Source organism: Hyperolius riggenbachi, chromosome 7 (genome assembly GCF_040937935.1).
Source record: "Hyperolius riggenbachi isolate aHypRig1 chromosome 7, aHypRig1.pri, whole genome shotgun sequence".
NCBI lineage: Eukaryota > Metazoa > Chordata > Amphibia > Anura > Hyperoliidae > Hyperolius > Hyperolius riggenbachi.
Genome location: NC_090652.1, coordinates 43,923,670 through 43,950,968, shown reverse-complemented (window position 1 = coordinate 43,950,968; position 27,299 = coordinate 43,923,670). Strand labels below are relative to the sequence as shown.

The 27,299-nt window shown below is 45.2% G+C and overlaps 1 protein-coding gene across 1 annotated transcript; it reads left to right on the top strand.

Moving 5' to 3' along the window:
- Positions 1 to 336: 336 nt before the first annotated feature.
- Positions 337 to 12,931, top strand: LOC137525994 (perforin-1-like). Its single transcript, XM_068247204.1, has 3 exons — positions 337 to 875; positions 4,533 to 4,908; positions 12,218 to 12,931. Exons 1-3 carry the CDS (start codon positions 337 to 339, stop codon positions 12,929 to 12,931), a joined length of 1,629 nt encoding a protein of 542 aa, XP_068103305.1.
- Positions 12,932 to 27,299: the final 14,368 nt, after the last annotated feature.

Genomic DNA, 27,299 nt, shown 5'->3' with positions numbered 1-27,299 from the left:
CGCCGACATATTACGCAGCGCTGCACAGTGTATATATATATATCTTGTCACTAACTGTCCCTCGAAGGAGCTCACAATCTAATCCCTATCATTGCCATATGTCTATATTATGTAGTGTAAGTACTGTAGTCTAGGGCCAATTTTTAGGGGGAGCCAATTAACTTATCTGTATGTTTTTGGAATGTGGGAGGAAACCGGGGTACCCGGAGGAAACCCACGCAGACACGGAGAGAACATACAAACTCTTGGTCTTCATGGTCACAATATGCACCTTATCATTTATCTATGCACCTTATCATTTATCTTTTCTTATTTTTTTTCCTAAGAACAAATATAATGGACCTAATCCTCCACATTCTCCTTGGGTTCCACATTCTTCAACATACTTTGTCTACAACCCCACCGACGGTCACATATGGATGTGAACCAGGTACAGGAAAAGCCTGCAGAAATGCCAAGTTTGTTCCTGGTCACACTCTGTTGGGAGAAGGAGTAAATATTGTGACCATGAAGACCACTGGCTCTTTTCTTCTTGACTTGCAGAAAATTGGTAAAACATGTACCCTTTGCCGCAACCCACACAGCAAAAATGTCCTTGAGAAGCTTCCCAAAGCCCTGGTAGACTGGAGACCTGAGACCTCCTGCTCCAGAGACATTGTTAGCTCATCATCTGATTCTACAGCGTCTCTAGCCAATGAGGCAACTTCTTCTGTACAGAATGACTGGAAGGTTGGGCTGGATGTTGAAGTAAAGACGGTGAAAGCAAGTACAGCTATTGGTGGTTCCCATTCAGATATGGCCAAATTTGCCAACAGTAAAAAACTCACTGACAAGTACAACTTCCTCAGCCATAAACTGGAGTGCACATACTACAGGTATTTATCAGTGGCTGAATGTATACGTGCACAATATTTCTAGTCCATCATTTCTTTGTTATTATACATGAGTTATTGTTATGGCTAGTGTCCCATGAATGACTGTTATGGGCAAGAAAGAACAGTAGTGAACTGTCCCACTTAGAAGAACTCTGGGATTGCCAGGGTGGTTGTTCTAAATTAACGTACCAACACTGTTCTCTCCAACACTCTGCTTGATCCACTCTGCAAATGTAGAACAGTGCAGCAGAACTAATTATCAGCTCCACTGCTGGGTCCATTCTCCACATCACTGTCCTCTGTAAGGCTCATGATGTCTCTGCATGTCAGGTAATGTGCAGGAACATTGAAAGTTGCTGAAAATTGTGTCAATGGGCAGCTCCTGAAGACAGCGATGAGGAGTAGAGTCACTGCACTGGAGCAGGTAGGAAGTCTTTGTGTTTTGCTGCCCCTTTTTCAAAATTTTTAACTAAGGGGATTAGGAGACATAGGCTGGCCAGACCTTTTGTGGGCATTGAGATATACTGGACAAACAAACCGTGAGGTCTTTCTGCTCTAACTGCAAGGTCAGTCCACAAGGGAGTCATCCAGTCCACACCTGGATCCTCCTAGGGTATGTACGAGCAAAGCCAAAATAGAAGGAAGACTGGGTATCTACCTGGCTTTATGCAACATTTCCAGATTTATTAATGTACCATAACCACTAAAAACACAACAATACAGTACTTATGGGGTAGAAGAATGATGGTTGCACTCGCTTTGGGTCAGAAGGAGGTAGTTCTGCAGGGTATAGGTGGCAGCACTAGTTATGATATATGCCTAAAAAAGAGGCTACAGTGGTTAGGCTTATTTTTTGCAGGTTCAGGGTCTGGCCACACTTGATAAGAAAAGGGGAGGTCCAAGGTGGCCATACTTGCTATTAAAGGGGTGAGGGGATGCTGGATATGATGGCTGCACTTGTTATATGACTCCAGGAACCACTACAGTGAAGGAGTGTGTACTGGTTCATACAGAGGAAGTCCCTATGAAAGTTTTAAAGGCAAGCCCAATGATTTGTAGTCATGCTCCATCATGAAAACTAACCTGGATCCAGAAAATCGATACTCTGCTGTGCAAATAAAGTTGTAAACAAAAAAAGGTAAACACATGTTTGTCTGTTTATCTGATTGGGGAAAGATATCATTCAATTACATGACCCTGTGCCACATTTTGATTTGCCACATTCATACCTCCACCCATTTCTTAATAAACTGCATTTCACTGATGGTCTCTTAACCAGGGATGGTCGTAGTCAGCCAACTCCGCTACGCTGGAACTACACATAGTTCTACGCAATTACGCTTCACAATCTACGGTTTCAAAATCAAAACATTCGGTACGTTTGCATTTCGTAGACTACTCGTTAAAATAGGAAAGCTTTGCGTAGTGTGAAGCGTAGTGTATGCGGACGCTTATGCCCTTATGCGGAAACATTTCCGAATTAATCTGCTCAATATGCACATGCGTGAACTAATATATGCGTACATTCCACCTTCCAATGCGGAATTGTATGCGTATAGAAGGGCAATAATATTTCTGCCCATGCGCAATGCGGTTACCGCACGCGTAGTTGACTTCGCAATACATATGTCAACTACATGTAGCGGGCGAAGCTTAGACGCGTAAATACTTAAGCGGCGTTTTTAAATTCACATACTGACTATGATGCGTAGTTGCAGACTACGACGCGTAGATTCGCACTGGCGTAGTTTACGAGCAACCCTGCTCTTAACCACTTAAGGACCAGAGATCACTGGTACCAAATACCGGGGCTTACTGATGTCATGTCGCATGGAATCACCGGTCACCCCTGATACCTGTCGCCACAGCCTACCCGCTCGGTTGTCTCTATGATGGCAGAGCTCGGTGAGCTGGTCAGGAGCTGATCTAATTGGCTCCTGACGTTGTCTTCAATGTGAGCCAATGAGATCATCTTACAGTGATAATGGGGTCAGGAGCCAAAGAAATCGACTCCTGACTGACTCATGGAGCTCTGTTGTCATACCAACAGCAGGGCAAGTGAGCTTTGGTGGGGAGAGAAAGACACGATCAGCAGTAGCAGCAGAAACACGTGGCTGGGATGTTGAAATCTACATCCTGTCAGAAATATGAGGCCACAAACAGGACGTAGATTTCAACTAGCATGGTCCGGAAATGTTAACATTTTCTTCAGAAAGCTGGTTATCTTGTTCTGTATATGCCAGCTCAATACAGATGCAGATAAATTAGAGCTTTTGTACAGTTTATAAAGTACTGATGAGCACAAATTTTGCATAAACGTAATTTTGCATCATAATTTAGCAATTACTATGTCATTTTTCTGTATAAAAATATTCTTTCCTTTGCATTTTTTAAAATCAATTTTCTCAAAATCTATAAGGTCTTTTTGTGAAAATCTGACTTAGACCTTGTTCACATTGCGTCGGCTCACACGTCCATCCGCGGTTGTCTTTTTTTGAGGCATATTTTTTTTCCAATTCCGCTTGGGTGGGTGATTCATTTTTTTCTGAGCTGTTTTGTAATTCCCTCCCTGTCGCAAGTCAGGAAGTGAACTCTTTGACCCGCGAACACAATCGCTACACAAAGCGATTTTGTGAGCATTTCGCGTTTCTCCTTTACTTTCCACTGAGGTGGAATAATGGTACACGCAACACTTTACTGAACGGACAGCCCACCGCCCGCGCTGATATGAACCTTCTCATAGACATTCATTCTCCACGCGGTCAGGGGCAATTTTAAAAATCGCCGGCGTGTAAAAAACAAAAAAAAATGCCCTCCTTCCTATTATTCCCCTTAAAATACCTAGCTATTTTGGTGATGATAGCTTGTATAAAGGCTTTGCTATTACAAACTAAAGTGGGCACAACATTATACAAAAATTTCACAAAATTACGAATGGATTACAAGAAATCAAATCATAATTACATATGGCCATAATTGCAAAAATGTACGCGGAATGTCATGTAATAATAATTAGCATATTATGATCATTACTATTATACAGTTTAAAGGCTGCTGTGGAATTATAGTAAAGAAAGCAGACTGGGGGTTTTCAAAACTTTTCAGGGGATTAAAATCAGATATGTGGTACAAATGCATTAATGATCAGGGCCAGCATTGCTCACAAATTTTCGCCAAAGTATTTTCGCATTGAAAATGGCATTCTTGATTTCGAGAAAATTTTCATGAAAAAACATTGTATTTTCGCATTATGGTGAGAATTCACAAAAACATTAAAAAAAATCATTATTTTTACCGCACAAATTTGAAAAATTGTTTTCTTTTAAAAGTAAAAATTTGCAAAGAGCATTTTTTTAGCACAAAAATGCGACAAATCACAAACTTATTACAAATGATAGCATTTTTCGCTCAAAAGTCAAATTTAACATTATTTTCAAAAAAATGCATGCAAAAACAATATCGGCATTTTCGCTCATCATTGAAGGTGATCATTTGTATCTGGTTTTCTGTTTTTTTTTTTTTTTTTTAGAAGCACAATTTTCCTATAAGCAGCAGCCACACAACAAGAGGAGCGATCCTCAAATACAAGAATGATGTTCTGCTGGATATGGTGTACTTAGGATGTATCTAATGTTGTGTGTCTGTTTTTTCTTTTAGTTTCCATTTGTCTTCCAGTGCTCCATTAACCCCACACTTTGCCAAAGATCTGAAGAACCTTCCAGCTTCCTATGATGCAAAGACCAAAAGCACATACGAACGTCTTATAGCGCAATATGGTACACATTATATCACCCACGCAAAGGCCGGAGGTCGGATTGAAGAGATCACAGCGGTCAGGGCCTGTCAAGTCAGTTTAGATGGCATGACTGTAGATGAGGTCAAGGATTGCCTCAATGTTGAGGCTACAATTTCTGCTTCCTCTGTAGATAAGTCAGGAAATTTGAGTGCTGAAGTTCGCCACTGCCAAGAAAAAGCTAAGAATTCAAGCAATGGGGATAGTTTCCACCAAAAGTTCAATGAACGGATCTGGGAGGTAAGTCATAATGAGTGATGTCCATAATGTGCTAATTACAATCTCTCAAAAATGTTGCATCATTTTTGTAATTATCATTGTAATTAAAAGATTATTGTCACAGAAATGACACAAAATTTAATGTAATTTTATGACTATATACAAAGTTTTTTGATAATTCTTGTGATCACATTTATTTTCATGGCACGGATTATGCAGTAATGCAAGTCTATGGTGATGCAGTGAAAGTGTGAATTATTTAAAAAAAAATTCTTTATTATGATCCTTATTTTTAGGTACAATTCAAATTTCAATAAAGAATACTCTTTTAAAATCCCCTCAAAGAGCACCTTAATTCCCATTATATCCCATAGCAGCGCCCAAATCGCCGGCGCCACCTAATATCACTGCAGCTGAAACACCATCTGGCCCTTTTGCCTTTAGTAATTGATCTTCTGCATCTATTCACAATGTTACATTAACAGATTTTCACTCATACTTACACTGGTCTAAAATTCTTTTAATTACTTTTAATGAAGTCAGTCTTTGCTGGCACCCAAAAAGGGGGTGGGGGACCAGCACGGACAGACACAAACTACAGTTCCCACCATACCCACCTCTTATTACCAAAACCCCAAGAAGAAATGTGGGAAATACAAACACAACAAAAGAGGAGGTGCAGGAGGAGGGCGGGGCGAAAACACAAGAAACTAATATGTCACTTCACTCCAACTAACCACTCCAATGTCATTAATCTCTCCAGCATACAACTTTCTGATACCCAGCTTTCGAGAGGTCTTTCCTTTTCACCATCGTGTCATTTTGATGTTTTTGGTATTATGTTAGACATTAACAAATTTATCAGGAACCTCATGGTGAGGAAACACTTCTTGGAATTAGAGGAGGCGGGCCTACAGGGGAGGTTTTGGGGACGCTGCTGCCCCGGCGCCTGGGGAGGTTCCCCCCTTCCGGGAGGCCTCGACCGCCCTCGCTCCGGAACTAGTGTCCGGTGTGAGCGGCGGCCCAGTTGCCGGGGCGGCCCTGGGCCCCGTGCCCGTCTCCAATCCTTTCTTCTATCCCATACAGGCCAGAACAACGGTAGTTGATACCTTCCAAGATCTGGTTGAGGGCGAATTGGTCCAACTCCAAAGAACATCTAGAGCGAGGTCGGATCTTACTAAATCCAAATGGGAAGCACTACAGTCCCTCCAGAATGATGACTCAATTGTCATCCACAATGCAGATAAAGGGGGAGCTGTGGTCGTCCTTGACTCAGATAAGTATAGAGCCGAAGCTCTACGTCAACTAGGGGATACAGATACTTATCAGGCCCTTAAAGGGGACCCCACGAATCGGTTCCAGGCTGAACTTAAAAAACTGTTGGACCTTGGACTTTCTTTGGGAGTGCTTATGGAGATGGAGAGGGACTATCTTATGGTGGACACGCCAGTGGTCCCGATTTTCTACCATCTTCCCAAGGTACATAAGCCGGACTTTCCCCAACAGGGCCAACCCATTGTTCCGGGCATTGGCTCACTGGGGGAATGTCTGGGCCAGTGGGTGGATAGTTGTCTCCAGCCACTGGTCCAACGTTTACCAGGTTACATACGTGATACCACTCATTTACTGAACAGCCTGGAGCCCATACAGTGGTTAGAACATTATACATGGGTCATGATGGACGTGACTGATTTGTATTCCTTATTCCCACATGATCTTGCTCTCAGGGCTCTCGATTTCCATTTCTATAAGTATGGCTCTTTCACTACTGAAGTCAAAGACCTCCTCATGTTGGCGGTAGATCATCTGCTGACCCACAATTATTTTATGTTTGATGGGGTTTTTTATCACCAGAGATGCGGAGCTTCGATGGGAGCCAAGTTCTCCCCATCCCTGGCAAATTTGTTCATGGGGTGGTGGGAGGAGCTCTGCATCTTTGGAGATGCACATTTTTTGGTATGGGAGGTATATAGATGATCTGCTGCTGATATGGGGAGGTCCCCCCGACATCCTGCCCAATTTTTTGACATATTGCAATAATAATAACTTTAACTTGATTTTTACTATGTGTCATAATCCTACTAAAATTGATTACCTCGATCTCACGTTATGTGGGTCTCGGACACTGGGCAGGGTAGTCACTAAGACTTTCAGGAAAATGTGTGCAGGCAATTCATTGTTGCTAGCCTCTAGCTGTCATTCAAGCCATACACTAAGAGCTGTTCCCTATGGAGAAATGGTAAGAGTGGCCCGCAATTGTTCTGATCCAAATTGGTTGGGGCAAGAGTTGAATTTGGTGGAGGAGAGGCTCCGGGAGCGGGGATATGATAGCCAGTTGATTAACAAGGCCAGACAGCAAGTGCTGCAGAGGAATCGTCGGGATTTGCTGGGCGCAGGTGCCGGACGCAGGACTAGGCAAAAAAGAAGTGTCACCTTTACGACTCCATACAGTTTGGAGTACAATAAAGTTATAAGTATTATCAAGAGGTATTTGCCTGTCCTGCATTCGGACCCCAAGCTCCGTATAATCCTAAACGAAGGGTGTGCCTTTTCGGCACGTCGTGCCCCTACTTTAGGGACTCGCCTCTCTCCGAGCTTTTTCTCCGCCTCACCCAAACCTAAACCTACTTGGTTGTCCTATAAGGGTTCATTCAGGTGTGGTTATAGCACCTGCAGGTACTGTTGTGTTCACAACCAAACACGGGAAATTGTTTCCATTTCTAAAAATGAAAGGTTTGAAATGAAACAATACATTAATTGTAATTCCAGTAATGTTGTTTATCTTATCACCTGTACTGCTTGTGGTATACAGTATGTGGGGTGCACCACCCGTCCTTTAAGACCGCGTATTGAGGAGCACTATAACGGACCTGGGAGGTGCCTTAGGAATGAAACTTATGTCACACAGGTTTCCAGTGTATCAAAACACTTCTTAAGGGAACATCGGGGTGTCATGGCTAGTTTCACTTTCAGGGTATAGAGTGAGTGATCCTTTCACCTATAGGGGGCGACCTACGTAGGCTATTGTTAAAACGGGAGGGCTTTTGGATATGGAGGTTGGGCACACGATTACCCACAGGATTGATTTTCAAAATGGATATCAGCTTAACATATGATGTGAGAACTTAACCTCCCTGATGCAATAGATGTCCACAGTGGTCTGATATTTGCATTCTATGTACTGTGTTGTGTAGAGTTCGGTTTAAAACATAGTATATATTGTGCTTAAACATTCTTGATGCCTAACCATGTCATCTTTGGTTTTTTAATCCATTGCATTTTATGTATTGGTTTGTATCATACATTTTTATATGCAATATTTATGTATGTCTCTTTAAGAAAGATGGCCATGCCTTCTGTGGGCGGGCTTTTGACTATTTAAACCAGTGATGAGTTTGTATATGCTGGCTATGATTAAGGAGCCTTTTGGAGCTCCGATACGCGTCAGCCTTTGTATGTGTCTACTGATGCGCAAATAGAGTTGAAGCAAAGTTTTATACCCAGCCTTGGTGTAGCGGAATGCTCTTTTCCTGTGCACAAGTTCTGAGATCCTGGCTTCTGCTCCCTTGGTTTGTGCAGCGGTGGTGCCAGCGTTTCCTCCATCCTTGTTGCTACTTTTAATGAGATATAGCATACACTTGTCACAAGTGAAATAGCTTCACTATGAGGAAATGCACATAGGCATTGTAAGACTTTCAGACTCCTCACACAGCACAACAAGCTACTTTTCCCCAATGATGACCTCTTCACCTCGCTCTCCTCTCGCTTCTCCTCCTACTCTGACTGCATGCTGTTAGTATAAACACAGTACAAACATGCTGCCCCTGTAATCTCTGTGCCTGATGCAAATATTTTACATTGCTTCATTAGAGAACCGGCCCTGCTAATAGTCACCAATATTTTATTTTATTTATTTATTTGGGGGGGGGGGATTATAATTCTTTTGTAGGATTCACTTGTATACAATTTCAGTGTCACAAATTTACAAAAAAATTTTTTATAAGATGCTGAGCCAAATTCCATGTGAAGCCTATGAAAGGGGGATTGGCCCAATCTGTCATTAAAACTGCTAGATTATTTGCACATAAGCTAATTCTATGATGATAGGTACCACCTATTATGAGTAATATGGCTATTTTTGTTTAAATAAAAATGAAAAAAATGATTGTTTTACCCCTACATTCCAGTCTGTCGAATATCACACTGCAGAGCGGTAGCACATGTTTTCTTTATCTGACCAAGCCTCTAATGCCCATACACTTTAGCTGTAATTTATTATGTTTTTTTTCTAATAATGAGACAGGGGCAAACCCAGGATTTTCAAGGGGGGGGGGGGGGGGATTCCTGAAAGGTCTCCCGCAGCCACACACCATACAGTATAATAATATGGTAGGACATCATGGATCTGTCAATAATTTCCTAAATACCTGATCTGCTCCTGTTCGACAACAGAATTGATCAGGAGCAGTTTGGATACAAATGATAATGAGGACAGATGACATTGGTAATGAAGTGTAAAGTGAAGCATTCACACAGCTGAGGCAAAGGGCTGTGCTCATACCTGGCTCTGTGCTGTGTTAAGTTCAGCAGAGCTGCTCCATGCTCTGTACACACACTGCTGTTCCATGCTCTCTACACACGCTGCTGCTCCATGCTCTGTACACACACTGCTGCTCCATGCTCTGTACACACACTGCTGCTCCATGTTGAGCTGCAAGATGTCTGCAGATATCATGTTGTCTCAACCTGTGCCTGTCCCCTGACACTGCCCTGGCCTTGACCTGAGGGGGGATCCTGGGCAGCTGTAATCCCCCCCACCCTGCATTTGCCTATGTGAGACATCATGCCAAAACCTGGGATCAAACAAGGAACTTCAGTCTAATGATCTCCCAGCTGGGCTATTTCAACTGGTGCACAGAAAGTTTATGGTTACATTCTGCCTGCATTAGCAACCAGAGAGTTTGCAATCACATACGGCTTGGCTAATGCTTCCAGGAAGGCATGCTAAACAAATCATGGGCGTTTGCCTTTACAATGCAGTAGAATGATGCATTTCTGGTACCAATTTATTAGATACTAGCTTATGACTCTCTGTTATGTATGGGTATGTATTTTTTTAATGTTGACTCCACACACTTTTTCAAACCTTAAAGGATACCCAAAGTGATATGTGACATGATGAGATAGACATGTGTGTGTACAGTGCCTAGCACGCAAATAACTATGCTGTGTTCCTTTTATTCTTTTTCTGTCTGAAAGAGTTAAATATCAGGTATGTAAGTGGTTGACTCAGTCCTGACTCAGATAGGAAGTGACTACAGTGTGACCCTCACCGATAAGAAATTCCAACTATAAAACACTTTCCTAGCAGAAAATGGCTTCTGAGAGCAAGAAAGAGATAAAAATGGGAATTTCTTATCAGTGAGGGTCACACTGTAGTTACTTCCTGTCTGAGTCAGGACTGAGTCAGCCACTTACATACCTGATACTTAACTCTTTCAGGCAGAGAAAAAAAAAGGAACACAGCATAGTTATTTGTGTGCTAGGCACTGTACATACACATGTCTATCTCATCATGTCATATGTCACTTCGGGTATCCTTTAACACACAGAAGCTCAATGGCCAAGTTTTGAGCTTTCAGGTTCCTCGGTATCAATAATTTAAATTTTTCCATAGAAACAAAACAAATTGGATTGGCTGTTTGTGGCCCTGCCCCTCTTTTCTGAATTTGAACCCTAGTCACCCGATGACTGACTGTACCAGGTTTTAGGCCTCTGCTATTAACAGTGTAAGGATGGCAACAACTTCAATATTCCCCTGGAAATTCAATAGGTGAATTTTGATTGGCTGTTCTTGGTCGTACCCACTTTTCTGAATATTAATCCCAGTCACTCAGTGATGACCAACTGTGCAAAGTTTAAGAACCCTGCCATTAGCGGTGTAAGAATGGTTGCAGTTTGCATTTCCCCACTGATTTTTGGGGGGCTCTGCCCACTTTTTGCAGCCTTGACACACAATAGCTCAATGACCAAGTTTGTGAGCTTTTGGGTTCCTGGCATCAAATATGTGTGAATTGAATCAGTTTATTCAGCAAATAAATCTGATTGTCTGTTTGCGGCTTTGCCCGGTTTTCTGAATTTGAACCCTAGTCACCAAATGACCGACTGTACCAGGTTTGAGGCCTCTGCTATTAACAGTGTAAGAATGGCAACAATTTAAATATTCCCCTTGAAAATCAATAGGGGGATTTGGATTGGCTGTTGTAAGCTCCACCAACTTTCCTGAATATTAATACCAGTCACCCAAGACTAACTGTGCAAAGTTTAAGGACAGGCAGTTTACATTTTCCCAGCAATTTTTTGGGGCTTCACCCACTTTTTGTAACCTTGACACACAGTCACTCAATGAGCAAGTTTGTGAGCTTTCAGGTTTAAGGCATCAAAAATGTGTGAATAGAAGCAGTAAATCCAGCAAAGATATTTGATTGTCTGTGGCTCCATCCCCTTTTCTGAATTTGAACCGCAGTCACCCAATGATCGACTGTACCAGGTTTGAGGCCTCTGCTATTAACTGTGTAAGAATGGCAAAAATTTAAATATTCCCCTTGAAAATCAATAGGGGAATTTTGATTGGCTGTTGTAGGCTCCACCCACTTTCCTGAATATTAATCCCAGTCACCCAAAAACCAAGTTTGGAAACCCTGTGATTAACAGTCTAAGAATGGCTACAGTTTACATTTTCTCATTTCAAATGAACGACTGAAATTTTATTTGCTGTTTTATTCCTGAATTTGTAACCTCGGTCACCAAGTGACCAGCTGTGCCAAGTTTGGGGACTCTGGCTTCATTACTGCGAGAAGGGCAGCCTTTTTTTCTTTTGACGTGAATGAATGAAATCTGATTGGCTGTTTGTGGTACCACTCAGGTGTGCAGGGGTAATGCAAGACCCCCAAAACAATATCTTCTCAGGTAGTAAGGGATCTGTATACTAAGTTTTGTTGCAAAACGGTCAAGGCGTTAATTTTTGAGTGATCGCAGCACTTACATACATACACACACACACGCCCAATTTTATATATATATAGATGAGGCAAAGGAAAAATCCCCCACCACAAATAGGCCGGTGGGTCAAAGAACTTAAAGGACCACTGACCTTTGAAAAACACGATTTTGGCTTTAAGGGAAGTGTATTCAGTGTGGAAACATGAGTTATGAAGAGCATTTAAGTAGGAGTACTATTTGTATAGTTGTTAGCAGCAAGGCAGAAAAACCCCAGTAAATTATTTCAGCAGTATTGCAAAACATATAATAACACTGCGTCATTTCATAGGTAAAAGGAGGAAAAGCAACATTTGATCTCCTTTCAGCGGGTAAAGAAAAGAGTGCAGAGTTTCAAAACTGGATGGAAAGCCTCAAGACTGATCCAGGCCTGGTGTCTTACTCCCTGGACCCCATCCACAACTTGGTGAAATTTGCTGGTCCTCAGAAAGAGAACCTTAGGCTTGCAGTGAGTAATTACATAAAGGCAATGGCAATACAAGAGAACTGCTCCTGTTCAGGCCATTCCATTCCCAGCCATGGAAGAACATGCTCCTGCATTTGTCCACCCTCTAAACACACAACATCTGATTGCTGTCCAACAAAAAAAGGGATAGCCAAACTCCATGTGACCTTCAAAGAAGCCAGAGGCCTGTGGGGTGATTACATTTCAAAGACTGATGCTTATGTGAAATTTAAGTTTGGTTCTGATGATACAAGAACACAAACCATCTGGAATAACGACAATCCAAAGTGGAACGCTGTTTATGAATTGGATTTTGTGGAACTTGCAGCTTATAAAAAATACACAATTGAAGTGTGGGATGAGGACAATGGATATGATGATGACCTTCTTGGGAAGTGCGAGAAGCCACTGACTTCCGGAGATAAGCTGGAAACCTGTTACTTGAATCATGGAAGCTTCACCTATTCTCTTAGAGTCATTTGCTCCACTTATCTTAATGGCCTGTTCTGTGAAGACTACATGCCTGTCCCACCAAAATAATTATACTCACTGGTAAAAATAAACCTTCTTTTCAGTCATCCTTGTATCAGTATCAACATTATTTGTCATCTTCTTCTCAGAAGTATTGCTTTTTCTTTTTCTGTAAGCAGCTATGTTAATTAGACTCCAATAGAGATAACCAGTAATCTCCTGATTTATTAACTGGAATTCTCATTTTCACGAATGACGAATGCTAGCCTGTCGTATGCAAATGCCCCCCCCTCCCCCCGTATCCCTTCCTTGCTGTGATCACAGAAGGCAGTTGTAATACACATGCAAAGGGATGGTCGGAAATGCTAATTTCCGTTGCCGCAGACATTCCGATTACCGCCAATGCCTATTACCAATTTTGCAGATTTCCATTTTCCAATTCCGTTGAGTCTTTTTTTTTTCTTTTTTTTAGGGGGTGGGTAATTGTTTGCATTCTCTGTTTGGCCAAATACTTCCGAGTCATCTCTGCATTCTCTGATTGCTTCCGAGTTCTGTGATTGGTCTAAAATTACCGAGTTGCAATAATGCGGTATTTCCATAGAAATCTGATTTCCGATTTCTGTGTTCCGCAGAATCTGAGTGAGCATCCCTACGCATGTGCAGCACTGTGTCCACACTGTATTACAACTGTCTTTTAGTATATAAGATTACACAGTTTCATCTGCCTGAACACATCACACAGCAGTGAATTATAAGTCTGCTCTGTGAGAGTTTGGGTCCGCTTTAATGGCAAACAATAGTTCAGCTTGCATGCATTAATTTCTGCCTATGCCTGAAAATGGGCAACAAGGGTTTCTGCTCTGTGCAGCTACTTCATTAAGGAAGATGAGAACTTCTGGACAAACCGTACAATGAAGAATATGCCGTGCCTTGCTGGCAACTGCTTTAATTTGTGCTCTCATATACATTATTGAATGCAGTCTTACTAAATAAAATCTTTTCTCAGCAAATTGAGAATAATTGTTTGTCTGGTTCTTCACATTAACTTCCAGTCATTTGAAGACTTTGATGCTGTCTTTCGCCTTAGGCAGCCAGAGTCAATCCTTTTTAAGTCTTCAAGAGAGAGTTCCACCAGTGTCCTTCATCTCCAGATTTGTGCAGCATAGAGAAAGAGTAGGACTTCAACTTGGCCTTTCATAACCCTTTCAAACTAACTACAATACCCCACTGATGTGGGTTGACAAGTTAACCACTTATCATCCCGTGGGCAGTATATCTACGCCACGCAAGACTTCATCTAAAGTTCCAAGGGCGTAGATATAAGTCTGCCGCCATGATCGCCCTCCATGCACACCCGCACGTGTTCCCATGTGCATTTTTGTCGCCTCCTGTTAGTACACTGATCAGTGAATAGGAACACAGTTCTTATTCACCGATCAAAGTGCCTGTGATCAATGATCATTAGCATTAATGAGATGCCGGTGGTCATTAACAAAGGGAAAGCAAAACATACACACACCACTTTCAGTCTACTGTTCACAGTACACAGGCGTAATAAAGTGAGAGGGGTCATCTAGTGGGCAAATAGTAAAATTACACCTATATATCAAAGTAAATAAAAATATATAAGATCCTCTATTAACCAACCCCTTACCTCCCACACTCTCCTTTGGTTACCACAAAAAAAAAATCTGCTTGTGTATAAAAGTGACATTTGAAAAATACATAAATCATTTACCTTAGGGATTCAACTTTTTTAATATGTATGTCATGAGGGCAAATTACTGTTATTTTTGCAAATAAGGGCTTGTAATTAGTGACGGACAGAAAAATGCACCTTTATTTCCAAATAAAATATTGTTGCCATACAATACATTGAATTAGGAGTAGAGACATATTTTAAATGTTGTAATAACTGAAACAAAATGGGCAAATAACATGTGTGGGTTTTATCCACAGTAGCACATTTCATTTTAAGACTATAATGACTGAAAACTGAGAAATTATGATTTTTTTTTTCATTTTTTTCCTTATTATTCCCTTTAAATGCATTTAGAATAAAATAATTCTTAGCAAACATATCACCCAAAGAAAGCCTAATTGGTGGCAAAAAAACAAGATATAGATCATTTTGTTGTTAATGTTATGTGCAAATGAATGGAAGGAAGATGAAAATTGCTCTGTCCCATAAGGGGGGAAAAACCCTAGTGGTGAAGGAGTTAACAGACCACTACAGCCAAAAAAGTAATCAGTTAAAATCTGACAGAACTAACAGGTTTTGGACTAGTCCATCTCTTCATAGGGAATTCCCAGGGTTGTCTTTGTTTTCAAAAGCATTCCCTATGACAGTTGCACAGTCCAATTGACTGACCAGGCTGGCTGGTATCTTACTAATGTGCCAGGTAGACTTAGCTACTGCTCCTCAGGAAATGCTTTTGAAAACAAAGAAAATTCTAAAAATCCCCCATGAGGAGATGGACTAGTCCAAAACCTGTCAGTTCTGTCAGATGTTAACTGCTTACTTCTTTCACTATAGTAGTCCTTTAAGAAGTGGGCAGAAGAGACACACACTTTCTAAAGCTATCTACGCATGCTGGATTAAACTTAGACAAGGTAACAGGTTAGAGTATCCTCCAGGGAGAATCTAGCATGTTTACAGGATGTTAACAGGAACCCCCCAACCTATCCTAAAGATCTACCATGCCCCTGTTCTTTGGGGAAAGCTGTGGAAATACTGAATTCTGCAATCCAATTTTGAATTTTGTCCCCAGCCCTTACCATCCATCCATTTTTCAATAGCCCATTATGTTTCTCCATCAGGCCAGCTGCTGAACTAGCACATGGAACAACTTTTCAATGCTTGAACCTCTTCAACAGTGTTGATCGAACAGTGCTCGGCACTGTTCGTTATTCCCTGAACATTCACCTGTTCGAGTTCGGGTCGAGCACAGCCGAGCACCGCATGGTGCTCGGCTGCACTGTTCGATCTCCTCCCCTCGCTTATTGGAGCCTTGCAGGCAGCCAATAAGCGGTGACAATGCTTTTTCCACAGCTATGGTCACACAGCATAGCTGGCTGTGACCATAGCTGTGATTGGCCGAGTGGGTCACGTGGTCGGGTATATAAACACCCGAAAGCGCGGCTGGCTCTGCCATTCTCATTGAGGTTTAGCATGGGGTAGGTAGGAGAGCTAGCAGTTAGGTGCCAGCACTGCCAGCCAGGCCAGCCACAGTGCCCCAGGCAGCCTCACCACCACTAGCAGCAGCCACAGTGCCCCAGCCTCACCACTGCCAGCAGCAGCCACAGAGCCCCTGCCTCACCACTGCCAGCAGCAGCCACAGAGTCCCTGCCTCATCACTGCCAGTGGCCCAGCAGAAAGCACAGAGCCCCAGCCTCACCACTGTCAGGCATTGGCATTTGGCAGCAGCCACAGTGCCCCAGCCTCACCACTGGCAGCAGCCACAGTGCCCCTACCTCACCACTGCCAGCAGGCACTGCCAGTCCACTGCCAGCAGGCACTGCCAGCATCCACTGCAATGCTTTCATTACTTTCAGTGCCAGCTGGGAACAGTTGTGCCCATAAAAAAACACAGTTTATTGAATTTTACTGTTGCTTATTGTTGAAAAAAAAAAACAGTACTTTCAGTGCCAGCTGGGAAGCGTTGTGCCCATAAAAAACACAGTTTGTTGTATTTTACTGTTGCTTATTGTTGAAAAAAAAACAGTACTTTCAGTGCCAGCTGGGAACAGTTGTGCCCATTAAAAAACACAGTTTATTCCATTTTACTGTTGCTTACTGTTGAAAAAAAAACAGTACTTTCAGTGCCAGCTGGGAACAGTTGTGCCCATAAAAAACACAGTTTATTGCATTTTACTGTTGCTTATTGTTGAAAAATAAAACCAGTACTTTTAGTGCCAGCTGGGAAGGGTTGTGCCCATAAAAAACACAGTTTGTTATATTTTACTGTTGCTTATTGTTGAAAAAAACAGTACTTTCAGTGCCAGCTGGGTACAGCTGTGCCCATAAAAAAACACAGTTTATTGAATTTTACTGTTGCTTATCGTTGAAAAAAAAAACAATACTTTCAGTGCCAGCTGGGAACAGTTGTCCCCATAAAAAACACAGTTTATTGAATTTTACTGTTACTTATTGTTGAACAAAAAAAACAGTACTTTCAGTGCCAGCTGGGAACAGTTATGCCCATAAAAATTATATTAATCAGTGCATGGCGACAAAATGCATTGCTTTAAGCATGCATTTTGTCCTCATGCAAGGCCTGGGTTGTGTCACAAAGCGTGGCCTTGTTCTCCGTACCTCCTCTTCCATCCTGTGTGCTGGGTTAGCGCTGCCGGTCCCATTGGTAGGACTGCTTTTCAGGAATATCTTATTACTATTATATTTATCAATGCATGGCGACAAAACGCATAGCTTTAATCATGCATTTTGTCATCATGCAAGGCCTGGGTTGTGTCACAAAGCGTGGCCTTGTTCTCCTGTACCTCCTCTTCCATCCTGTGTGCTGGGTTAGCGTTGCCGGTCCCATTGGTACTCGGACAACTTTTCAGGATCTAATTTGTATAAAATTTATAAATGCATGGCGATAAACTGCATTGGCCTTAAGCGTGCAGTTTTTTCCCCATACACATATGCCTTTTTTGGGGAGTTTTATTTGTTTTATTGGCAGTCAAGTATAATTGGCTCTGCAAACATGCGTCCCTGCTTTTATTCTGAGCCTAAGATCTATGTGTAAAAAGAGCCCTGAGGAAGGTAGGCGTGCCTACTGAAACATGTCGGCTGATTGGCTTTGAGAGTGGTGACGTCACCCGAACAACAGGTAGAGTACGCCGGAGGTCTGTCAATCTGTTGGGTCCGGACTACGGAAAACAGCGGGAGCGTTTGTTTGAAAGACGCCCGGGTGAGTCTTCGGCCGAGACTCCCCACTGCTGAGAAAAAAGAGGAACTCTGCTGTCTCTAAATCATGAGGAATCTGAGACCCTCTCCTCTTCCCTTTCCTGGATCATCACGGTAAAAGTGAGTTAAAACGAGGTGCACCTCCGCAAGTATTAATGACTCTATTTACCATCTTCATTGCAAGTTATACTGAGTAAAGTGGAAGAACGTCTATTAGTGACTGTGAAGCTGGACATATTCTTGGCGAAATATACAATTGAAAAATTAGGACATATCAATAAGAGGATTTTGTCCTTGATGAAAACTATCCAAGTGAATGCCCTGATAGAACAAGTATAGGTAGATAGAAAACGCCAGAGTGCGGAATCATAAAGGAGGTTTTAGTGGTGGTGTTATGATGTCAATTAGCACAAAGGTGTCATTCTTCCTGTAATATCTATCAGGTGGAGGCTGCTACAATTGATTTTAATCTATCGGTTCTTAATAAAAAGTATGGTATTTTACTGTATCTGGCGCAGGTATTACTGTCTTTTACTATGTGTAAATGCCCCCCCACTATTTCCAACCCATTTTGCAGAAGTTTCCCTCATTTTGCAAGTTTTGGTCCACATTGACTTCCATTAGGCTTGGTGTTCGGCCGAATGTCCCAAACATCTGGACCATGTTCGGCTGAGCCGACCCGAGCCCGAATACCTGGGTGTTTGATCAATACTACTCTTCACCAAGAGCATAATATTAACTTATTTTGAAATTACAAATTATTTATGCCAAAGACCCCAAAAGTCACAAACTTGGTCATTGAGTAATTGTGTGTTAGGGCTAGAAAAAGTGGATGGAGCCAGGGGCGTAACTAGAAGTCCCCGGGCCCCCCTGAAAAAATTTGAGCGCCCCGGGGCCCGCTCATGGCCGTTTTGGGGGGGCAGGAGGGGTTGCAACATGAGGTGAGAGCTTTGCACATCAGCGGAGGGGGGGGACAGTCCCCCCCTCCCTCACCTCAGGCTCTCCCCTCTGCGCTCCTCTCCTATATCTACCTAAGTGGCAGCAGCGGCGGTGGCAACTATAAATACCTCCATTCACCACCAGAGGTCTCCGATCTGCAAGGGCTTCACATTACTTCCTGTTTTAACAGGAAGTAAGGTGAAGCCCTTGCAGATCGGAGACCTCCGTGGTGAATGGAGGTAATTATAGCTGCTGCCTCTTAGATAGATGCAGGAGGGGAGCGCAGAGGGGAGAGTCTAAGGTGAGGGAGGGGGGGACTGTCCCCGCTGATGTGCAAAGCTCTCCCCTCATGCTGCAACCCCTCCTGCCCCCCCCCCCAAACGGGCTGGACCCCCGGCTGGGGCAGGGGCTGCTTCCCTTATTGTTATGCCAGTAGACGGAGTCAACACCAGCCAAATACATATCTGGGTAACGCTGGGTCATCAGCTAGTAATAATAATAATATTAACATTGCATCATCATTAAACCATTGTGTTATTTTAAACTCATGTAATTTAAATATCCAAATACAGAAAATTTCTTTTTACTGTATAAGTGTTATAGCTGCAGAAACATTAAGGTTTTACCAATCGGTGGAAATATTTTTTTTTTTTCTTTGTGGAATGTTGTTGCAAATAGACATAGTGAATAAGATGCTTATATTGAAAAATTAATGATTTTATTTATGCAGCTTGGTAATGGCCCAATTAAATGGCCCAAAACACCACTGTGTGTCCTCAGCAGTAGTGTTGGGCGAACAGTGTTCGCCACTGTTCGGGTTCTGCAGAACATCACCCTGTTCGGGTGATGTTCGCGTTCGGCCGAACACCTGATGGTGTTCGGCCTTTTAAGTTCGGGTTCGCCCCGAACTTCTAATGGCCGCCGAACAGGGCCGAACAGGGCCCCTGTTCGGCCGAACAGGGCCCTGTTCGGCCGAATACTGCCCCCCTATGGGGTCGCAGGCATAAGGGGGGAGCATGCCCCGATCACGGGGGGGGGTCGGAAATTCCCCCCACCCCCTCCGCTAGCGTTCCCCCCTCTGCCCGCTTCCCCATACAAAAGTTTAAGCAAAGTACCTGTAGTGGATGGCCTGGCAGTGGGCGGCACTGTGGAGTGAGGAGGAGGAGTCCGGAGAGTGACGCGTTGAGGGAGGCCGGGCAGCGGGCGTGAGGTCAGAGAAAGGGCGGAAGTACCACAAGGGTACTTCCGCTGAACCGCCCGCTGCCCGGCCTCCCTCAACTCGTCACTCTCCGGACTCCTCCTCCTCACTCCACAGTGCCGCCCACTGCCAGGCCATCCACTATACAGGTACTTTGCTTAAACTTTTGTATGGGGAAGCGGGCAGAGGGGGGAGCGCTAGCGGAGGGGGTGGGGGGAATTTCCGACCCCCCCCCGCGATCGGGGCATGCTCCCCCCTTATGCCTGCGACCCCATATGGCCCCCAAAAGCTGGATGTTCGGAAAGTTCGGGGTTCGGCCCGAACATGCCGAACATCTCGGCCATGTTCGGCGAACTTTCCCGAACCCGAACATCCAGGTGTTCGCCCATCACTACTCAGCAGCCCTCTGCAAAAATATTATCTAGTTGCAGGCTTAGTTCTTTCACATCCCCTTTAAAAAGCTGTATAAAATTTCAATTTTGCTGCAAAAATATAATAATAATTTCAGAAGCATCTCATTCTACCTTACTAATTGCTGCCTTTTAAAAACTTAACCCCAAAGGCTATTTTACTGTTCCCGCAAGAGCCATTTTTATATTTAAGCACTCCTCCCATTTATTTGGCCATAACTTAACCACTTCAGGACCACAGTGCTAAACCCCCCTAAAGACCAGGCTGTTTTTTTTTAATAATTGGCCACTGCAGCTTTAAGGCCAAGCAGCAGGGCCGCACAACACAGCACACAAGTGATCCCCCCCCCCCTTTCCCCCCCACCAACAGAGCTCTCTGTTGGGGGGTCTGATCACTCCACAGTTGTTTGTTTATTTTTTTAGAAGTATTTATTTTATTTATTTTTGAATAAAAATCACTTTTTTTTTATTTTGATCCCCCCTGCTTCCTCCCTCCCTTTCGCCGCCAGCCAATCAGGGTGATTCAGCCTATGACAGCTGATCACTCCCCAGCCTCAGGAGGGTACAGCCGTGTCACACGGGAACACATGCTCCCATTCACCAATCCCTGCAGAGGAAGTCCAACATGAATGAGCTGTGGGAATGCATGCATGCACACACCCACTACTGATTGACAGGATGAACCTGTATGTCTTATTTGCGGGACAGAGGCACAAACTGGGCACGTATATATGTTGAGTTTGTGTAAAGGAGGCAGCAGCAATAGATCAAAAAAAAAAAAGTGTCAGTCCAGGTCTACTACACTGGACCAAGTCTGTTACCGGGGCTGATGGCGGCTCAACGGCAGACCACGGGAGGATGGCGAGGGACTCACACATGCTTATGGGACTGGAGGAAGCATTGATTTTTTATATGTCGTCAGTTCTGGTACACTTTAACCTTCTTGGCGGTCTGATTCTTTCCAGATTTTAGGGTCTAAAAGCGGTGCAATTTTTTTTCACTCTTTCAGACCCTAAAACCTGAAAAAAATCATTCTGGCAGGGAGATCTGCAGCAAAATTTTAAAAAAATTACCTTCCTGGGCTCCTGGGCTGCAGTTTTCTCTTTGCCCACAAGATGGCGCTAATATACATATAAACGAACTTCTCTATATTTCTCTGATATAGAGAAGTTCGTTTTCAATGTTAGCCCCGCCCCCGATGACGTCACGCTGCCACCACCGCTCTGCTGCCACCACCACGGCTGCGCTGCTTCAACTGGCTGCCGGGTCCCCGGAAGAATAGCGGGGACATGGGGGATCCCGGCGGCCAGGGAAAGACCCCACACTGCCGGGGAGAGAGGCTGGAGTCCCGCTGCGCAGTGAGATCGCGCGCGGGACTCCACAACTGCAGGTAAAGCTCTGCAATGCCTACCCCGACCTGAGCTCGGGATCACCGATAGCAGCTGCTTTTTTCTACCCCGAGCTCAGGTCGGGAAAACCGGCAAGGAGGTTAAGCCTTACACACGGTATCTCTGCCACCCTAATATTCAGTAACTGATCTTTTGATTCAGTGTTTGGGAAAGGGGGGTATTTAGTGACGAGTATAAAGTTCTGTACGTCTCCAAGTTATGAGAAAGTTCAATGTGATGTCCGCTCGACCTTGGTGTTGGAACAGAGCTGGAAACCAGGTAACTCTTGCCCCAAACTAGTGTTGGGCGAACAGTGTTCGCCACTGTTCGGGTTCTGCAGAACATCACCCTGTTCGGGTGATGTTCGAGTTCGGCCGAACACCTGATGGTGTTCGGCCAAACTGTTCGGCCGCATGGCCGAACTAAGAGCGCATGGCCGAACGTTCCCCGAACGTTCGGCTAGCGCTGTGATTGGCCGAACGGGTCACGTGGTTCGGACCCGAACGCGCTCTGATTGGCCGAACTGTCACGTGGTTCGGGTAAATAAATACCCGAACCACGTCATATCTCCGCCATTTGTCTGTGGGTTTAGCTTTGGGTAGGCAGGCAGGGTAGTTCGCGCTCCAGCCACGCTAGCCAGGGTCCCCCCTGTCATTGTGTCGCTGCTGGGAATAGTAGTACACCGCTCGCTCAGCCACACTATATAGCATTCTGTTTACTGCCACTCTGTGTACCTCGCTCAGCCACACTATATAGCATTCTGTTTACTGTTCTGTGTCTGCTGGGAATAGTAGTACACCGCTCGCTCAGCCACACTATATAGCATTCTGTTTACTGCCACTCTGTGTACCTCGCTCAGCCACACTATATAGCATTCTGTTTACTGTTCTGTGTCTGCTGGGAATAGTAGTACACCGCTCGCTCAGCCACACTATATAGCATTCTGTTTACTGTTCTGTGTCTGCTGGGAATAGTAGTACACCGCTCGCTCAGCCACACTATATAGCATTCTGTTTACTGTTCTGTGTCTGCTGGGAATAGTAGTACACCGCTCGCTCAGCCACACTATATAGCATTCTGTTCACTGTTCTGTGTCTGCTGGGAATAGTAGTACACCGCTCGCTCAGCCACACTATATAGCATTCTGTTTACTGCCACTCTGTGTACCTCGCTCAGCCACATTATATAGCATTCTGTTTACTGTTCTGTGACTGCTGGGAATAGGGGTACACCGCTCGCTCAGCCACACTATATAGCATTCTGTTTACTGTTCTGTGTCTGCTGGGAATAGTAGTACACTGCTCACTCAGCCACACTATATAGCATTCTGTTTACTGTTCTGTGTCTGCTGGGAATAGTAGTACACCGCTCGCTCAGCCACACTATATACCATTCTGTTTACTGTTCTGTGTCTGCTGGGAACAGTAGTACACCGCTCGCTCAGCCAGACTATATAGCATTGTGTTTACTGCCACTCTGTGTACACCGCTCAGCCAGACTATATACCATTGTTTACTGACACTCTGTGTACACCGCTCAGCCAGACTATATACCATTGTTTACTGACACTCTGTGTACACCGCTCAGCCAGACTATATACCATTGTTTACTGCCACTCTGATTCTGCTGGGAACAGTAGTACACCGCTCGCTCAGCCAGACTATATAGCATTGTGTTTACTGCCACTCTGTGTACACCGCTCAGCCAGACTATATACCATTGTTTACTGACACTCTGTGTACACCGCTCAGCCAGACTACCGTATTTTCCGGACCATAAGACGCACTTTTTCTCCCTCAAAAGTGGGGGAAAAAAGTGTGTGCGTCTTATGGTCCGAATGTAACCATTTGAACCAGCGGGCCCACACATAAACATCGGTCGTCAGCGTGTGTCACTCGCTTTAAAGGTAGTCTCCACGTGGCCTCCAATTCCATATTCTTTCTTTAGATGCCAGCCAATCATTTGAGGGCACTGTCAATCATGGCCGCAGCAGCGGCCCGACATGCTGACCCCTGCTGTCCCACTTCCTCCTGGCCTGATGCTTCCGTGTACAGCGGTGTCCATGCGTGCGTTCCACGAAGTCTCATCTGTCAGAGTGCTGCCTCGCTCGTCTTGAAATGCCCATTTTGAGTAACTGGCAGTCTTGGTCAGACACGCTGACCCATATGCTGTCCCCCGCACCAGCGAGTTCGATCGCTGTTCCTCCCGGCTTCTGCCTCCATATGTTCCTATCAGGCGCCGCCAGCCAATCAGGAGGGGGCCGATGGAGGGGGCAAGCTATAACATAAGCTATAACATCCACCCCAGCAGCCAGTGGTCAGCAGCAGCCCTCCCCGGAGGAGAACGTTGTGTCCATCGGTCCGTCGCCAGAGCGATTAATGAGGGCTGCCATTGAGGAGATGATGGGGCCTGATGTGGAGGAGGAGGTCTGGCTCAGGCCAGCATCCCAAGTTAATGTTGAGGACGATGAGGGGTCTGTGTCTGGGGATGTTGGGGTGGCAGAGGTGGTGGGTGGGTCAGACTCAGGAGAAGAGTTGTATGATGAGGATGATGATCGGGACCATCTGTATGTGCCTCAGAGTCCGACCCCGGAAAACATGTTGTACCGTGTGTTTAGGTACTAAAATCTGCGTTCCCTGCCAGTAGTGTTGGGCGAACAGTGTTTGCCACTGTTCGAGTTCTGCAGAACATCACCCTGTTCGGGGTGACTATATAGCAGACTATATAGCATTGTGTTTAATGCCACTCTGTGTACACGGCTCAGCCACACTATATAGCATTGTGTTTACTTCCACTCTGTGTCTGCTGGGAACAGTAGTACACCGCTCACCCGCCACTGTATAGCATTGTGCTCTGTGTCGCTGCTGACAATAGTGGTACACCGCTCACCCACCACTGTATAGCATTTCTGTACTGCCACTGTACTGCTGCCAGTCAGCGTGTACTTTAAGGATAAGTGAAATGAGGAAGAAATTCGGTGAAAGAGGGAGGGGCAAGGGAAGAGGTGTTTCCCCTGACGGTTCACGTACAGGCCACAGGTGAGCACCCAAGAAAACCCACTCAATACCGCCCATGTTGTCCAGGACAACAACCCTCACAGATCCAAAAGAACAGGACCAGATAATTACTTGGATGACCTCTCAAGCGTCCAGCAGTGGGTTAAGCAGCACCAGCACATCACGCACGAGGTCCGAGTCCTCAGCCAGTTAAAGTCTGGGCTTTCTTTGAAGACTGCACTGAGGATGTTACCATGGCGATTTGCAAGGTGTGCAAGACCCGCCTGAGCAGGGGGAAAAGTATTAACAACCTCTCCACCACCAGCATGAGCCGCCACATTCTATCCAAACATCCCACTCTGTGGGCAAACGCGGCAGGACAGGGTACCACCAGCAACACTGCCTCCCTTGGGTTCACCAGACTCACCACCAGACCCGCCTCAGCAGCAGCAGTAGCCCAGCCATTGCGTGGTTCACAACATTCACAAACATCAGACGATGCTGACACTGTCACTTTCCGGACTAGTGCTCTTGAGGTCTCCCAGTGTTCATCAAACACAACAACCAACAGCCCTTCGGTGTGCAGCGCTACGGTTCAGTTGTCTGTCTCTGAGATGTTTGAGCGCAAGAGGAAATTGCCAGCAAATGACCCCCGGGCCGTGGCAGTAACAGCCAGCCAGCATAGCCAAGCTTCTGGCCTGCGAAATGCTGCCATATCGAGTGGTGGAGACAAACAGCTTCAAGGGCATGATGTCAGTGGCCATCCCACGTTACGTGGTTCCCAGCCGCTACCACTTTGCGCGCTCTGCAGTGCCTGAGTTGCATGAGCACGTGGTCAGCTAAATAACCCGAAGCTTGAAGAATGCTGTTGCCTGCAAGGTTCACCTCACCACTGACACCTGGACGAGTGCGTTCGGCCAGGGTCGATACATCTCCCTTACCGCGCACTGGGTGAACCTTGTGGAGCCTGGCAGCGATTCCTCACCTGCTACGGCGCGGGTGTTGCCCACGCCGCAAACAGCTGCACCGCCGTCCCTCCCACTGGATAACAACAGCAGCACCTACCTCTCTGACTCCTTCTCCTCCAACGCATCTCAAAGCTGTACCTCATCCGGAAATGCTAACCCAGCACCAGCAGCAGTAGGATCGTGGAAGCAGTGCAGCACAGCTGTTGGCATGCGTCAGCAAGCGTTGCTGAAGATGATCTGCCTTGGGGATAAGCAGCACACAGGGGAGGAAATTTGGAGGGGAATAAAGGAACAGACGGATTTGTGGCTGGCACCGCTGGACCTGAAACCGGGCATGAAGCTAGACACCTGGCACGAACTGGCAATGTACGCAATAGAGGTGCTGGCTTGCCCGGCAGCCAGCGTTATGTCGGAACTCTGTTTCAGTGCTGCCGGAGGCATCGTCACAGATCAGCGTATCCGCCTCTCCACAGAAAATGCAGACCGTCTGACTCAAATTAAAATGAATCAATCCTGGATTGGAAACGACTACGCAACACTCCAGGACCCCAACCAAGTAACATGACCGATGAACATCTGGGATGGTTTAGCGTTTCCGGTCCCTGTTTATTGAACCTCTCATCTGTATTACATTTATGACTGCATGGCGGCAAAAAGCATTGCTGCTATATCCGCACGCTTTTTGTCCTCATGCAAGGCCTGGGTTGTTGTGTCTCACAAAGCGTGGCCTTCTCCTCCTGCGCCTCCTCCTGTTCCATCACGTGTGCTGCTGCTGCTGCTGCTGCTGGGTTAGCGTTTCCGGTCCCTGTTTATTGAACCTCTCATCTGTATTACATTTATGACTGCATGGCGGCAAAAAGCATTGCTGCTATATCCGCACGCTTTTTGTCCTCATGCAAGGCCTGGGTTGTTGTGTCTCACAAAGCGTGGCCTTCTCCTCCTGCGCCTCCTCCTGTTCCATCACGTGTGCTGCTGCTGCTGCTGGGTTACCGTTGCCGGTCCCTGTTTATGGAACCTCTTATCTTTATTACATTTATGACTACATGGCGGTACAAAGCATGCTATCCGCACGCTTTTTGTCCTCATGCAAGGCCTGGGTTGTTGTGTCTCACAAAGCGTGGCCTTCTCCTCCTGCGCCTCCTCCTGTTCCATCACGTGTGCTGCTGCTGCTGCTGCTGCTGCTGCTGGGTTAGCGTTGCCGGTCCCTGTTTATGGAACCTCTTATCTTTATTACATTTATGACTACATGGCGGTACAAAGCTTGCTATCCGCACCCTTTTTGTCCTCATGCAAGGCCTGGGTTGTTGTGTCTCACAAAGCGTGGCCTTCTCCTCCTGCGCCTCCTCCTGTTCCATCACATGTGCTGCTGCTGCTGCTGCTGGGTTAGCGTTGCTGGTCCCTGTTTATGGAACCTATTATCTTTATTACATTTATGACTACATGGCGGTACAAAGCATGCTATCCGCACGCTTTTTGTCCTCATGCAAGGCCTGGGTTGTTGTGTCTCACAAAGCGTGGCCTTCTCCTCCTGCGCCTCCTCCTGTTCCATCACGTGTGCTGCTGCTGCTGCTGCTGGGTTAGCGTTGCCGTTCCCTGTTTATGGAACCTCTTATCTTTATTACATTT

Excerpts from the sequence above, each read along its gene's own strand:
- LOC137525994 (XM_068247204.1), top strand. The coding sequence starts at position 337 with ATGGACCTAATCCTCCACATTCTCCTTGGGTTCCACATTCTTCAACAT. Across the intron at positions 876-4,532 it reads CTGGAGTGCACATACTACAG|TTTCCATTTGTCTTCCAGTG; the intron begins GTATTTATCAGT and ends TTTTTCTTTTAG. Across the intron at positions 4,909-12,217 it reads TCAATGAACGGATCTGGGAG|GTAAAAGGAGGAAAAGCAAC; the intron begins GTAAGTCATAAT and ends GTCATTTCATAG.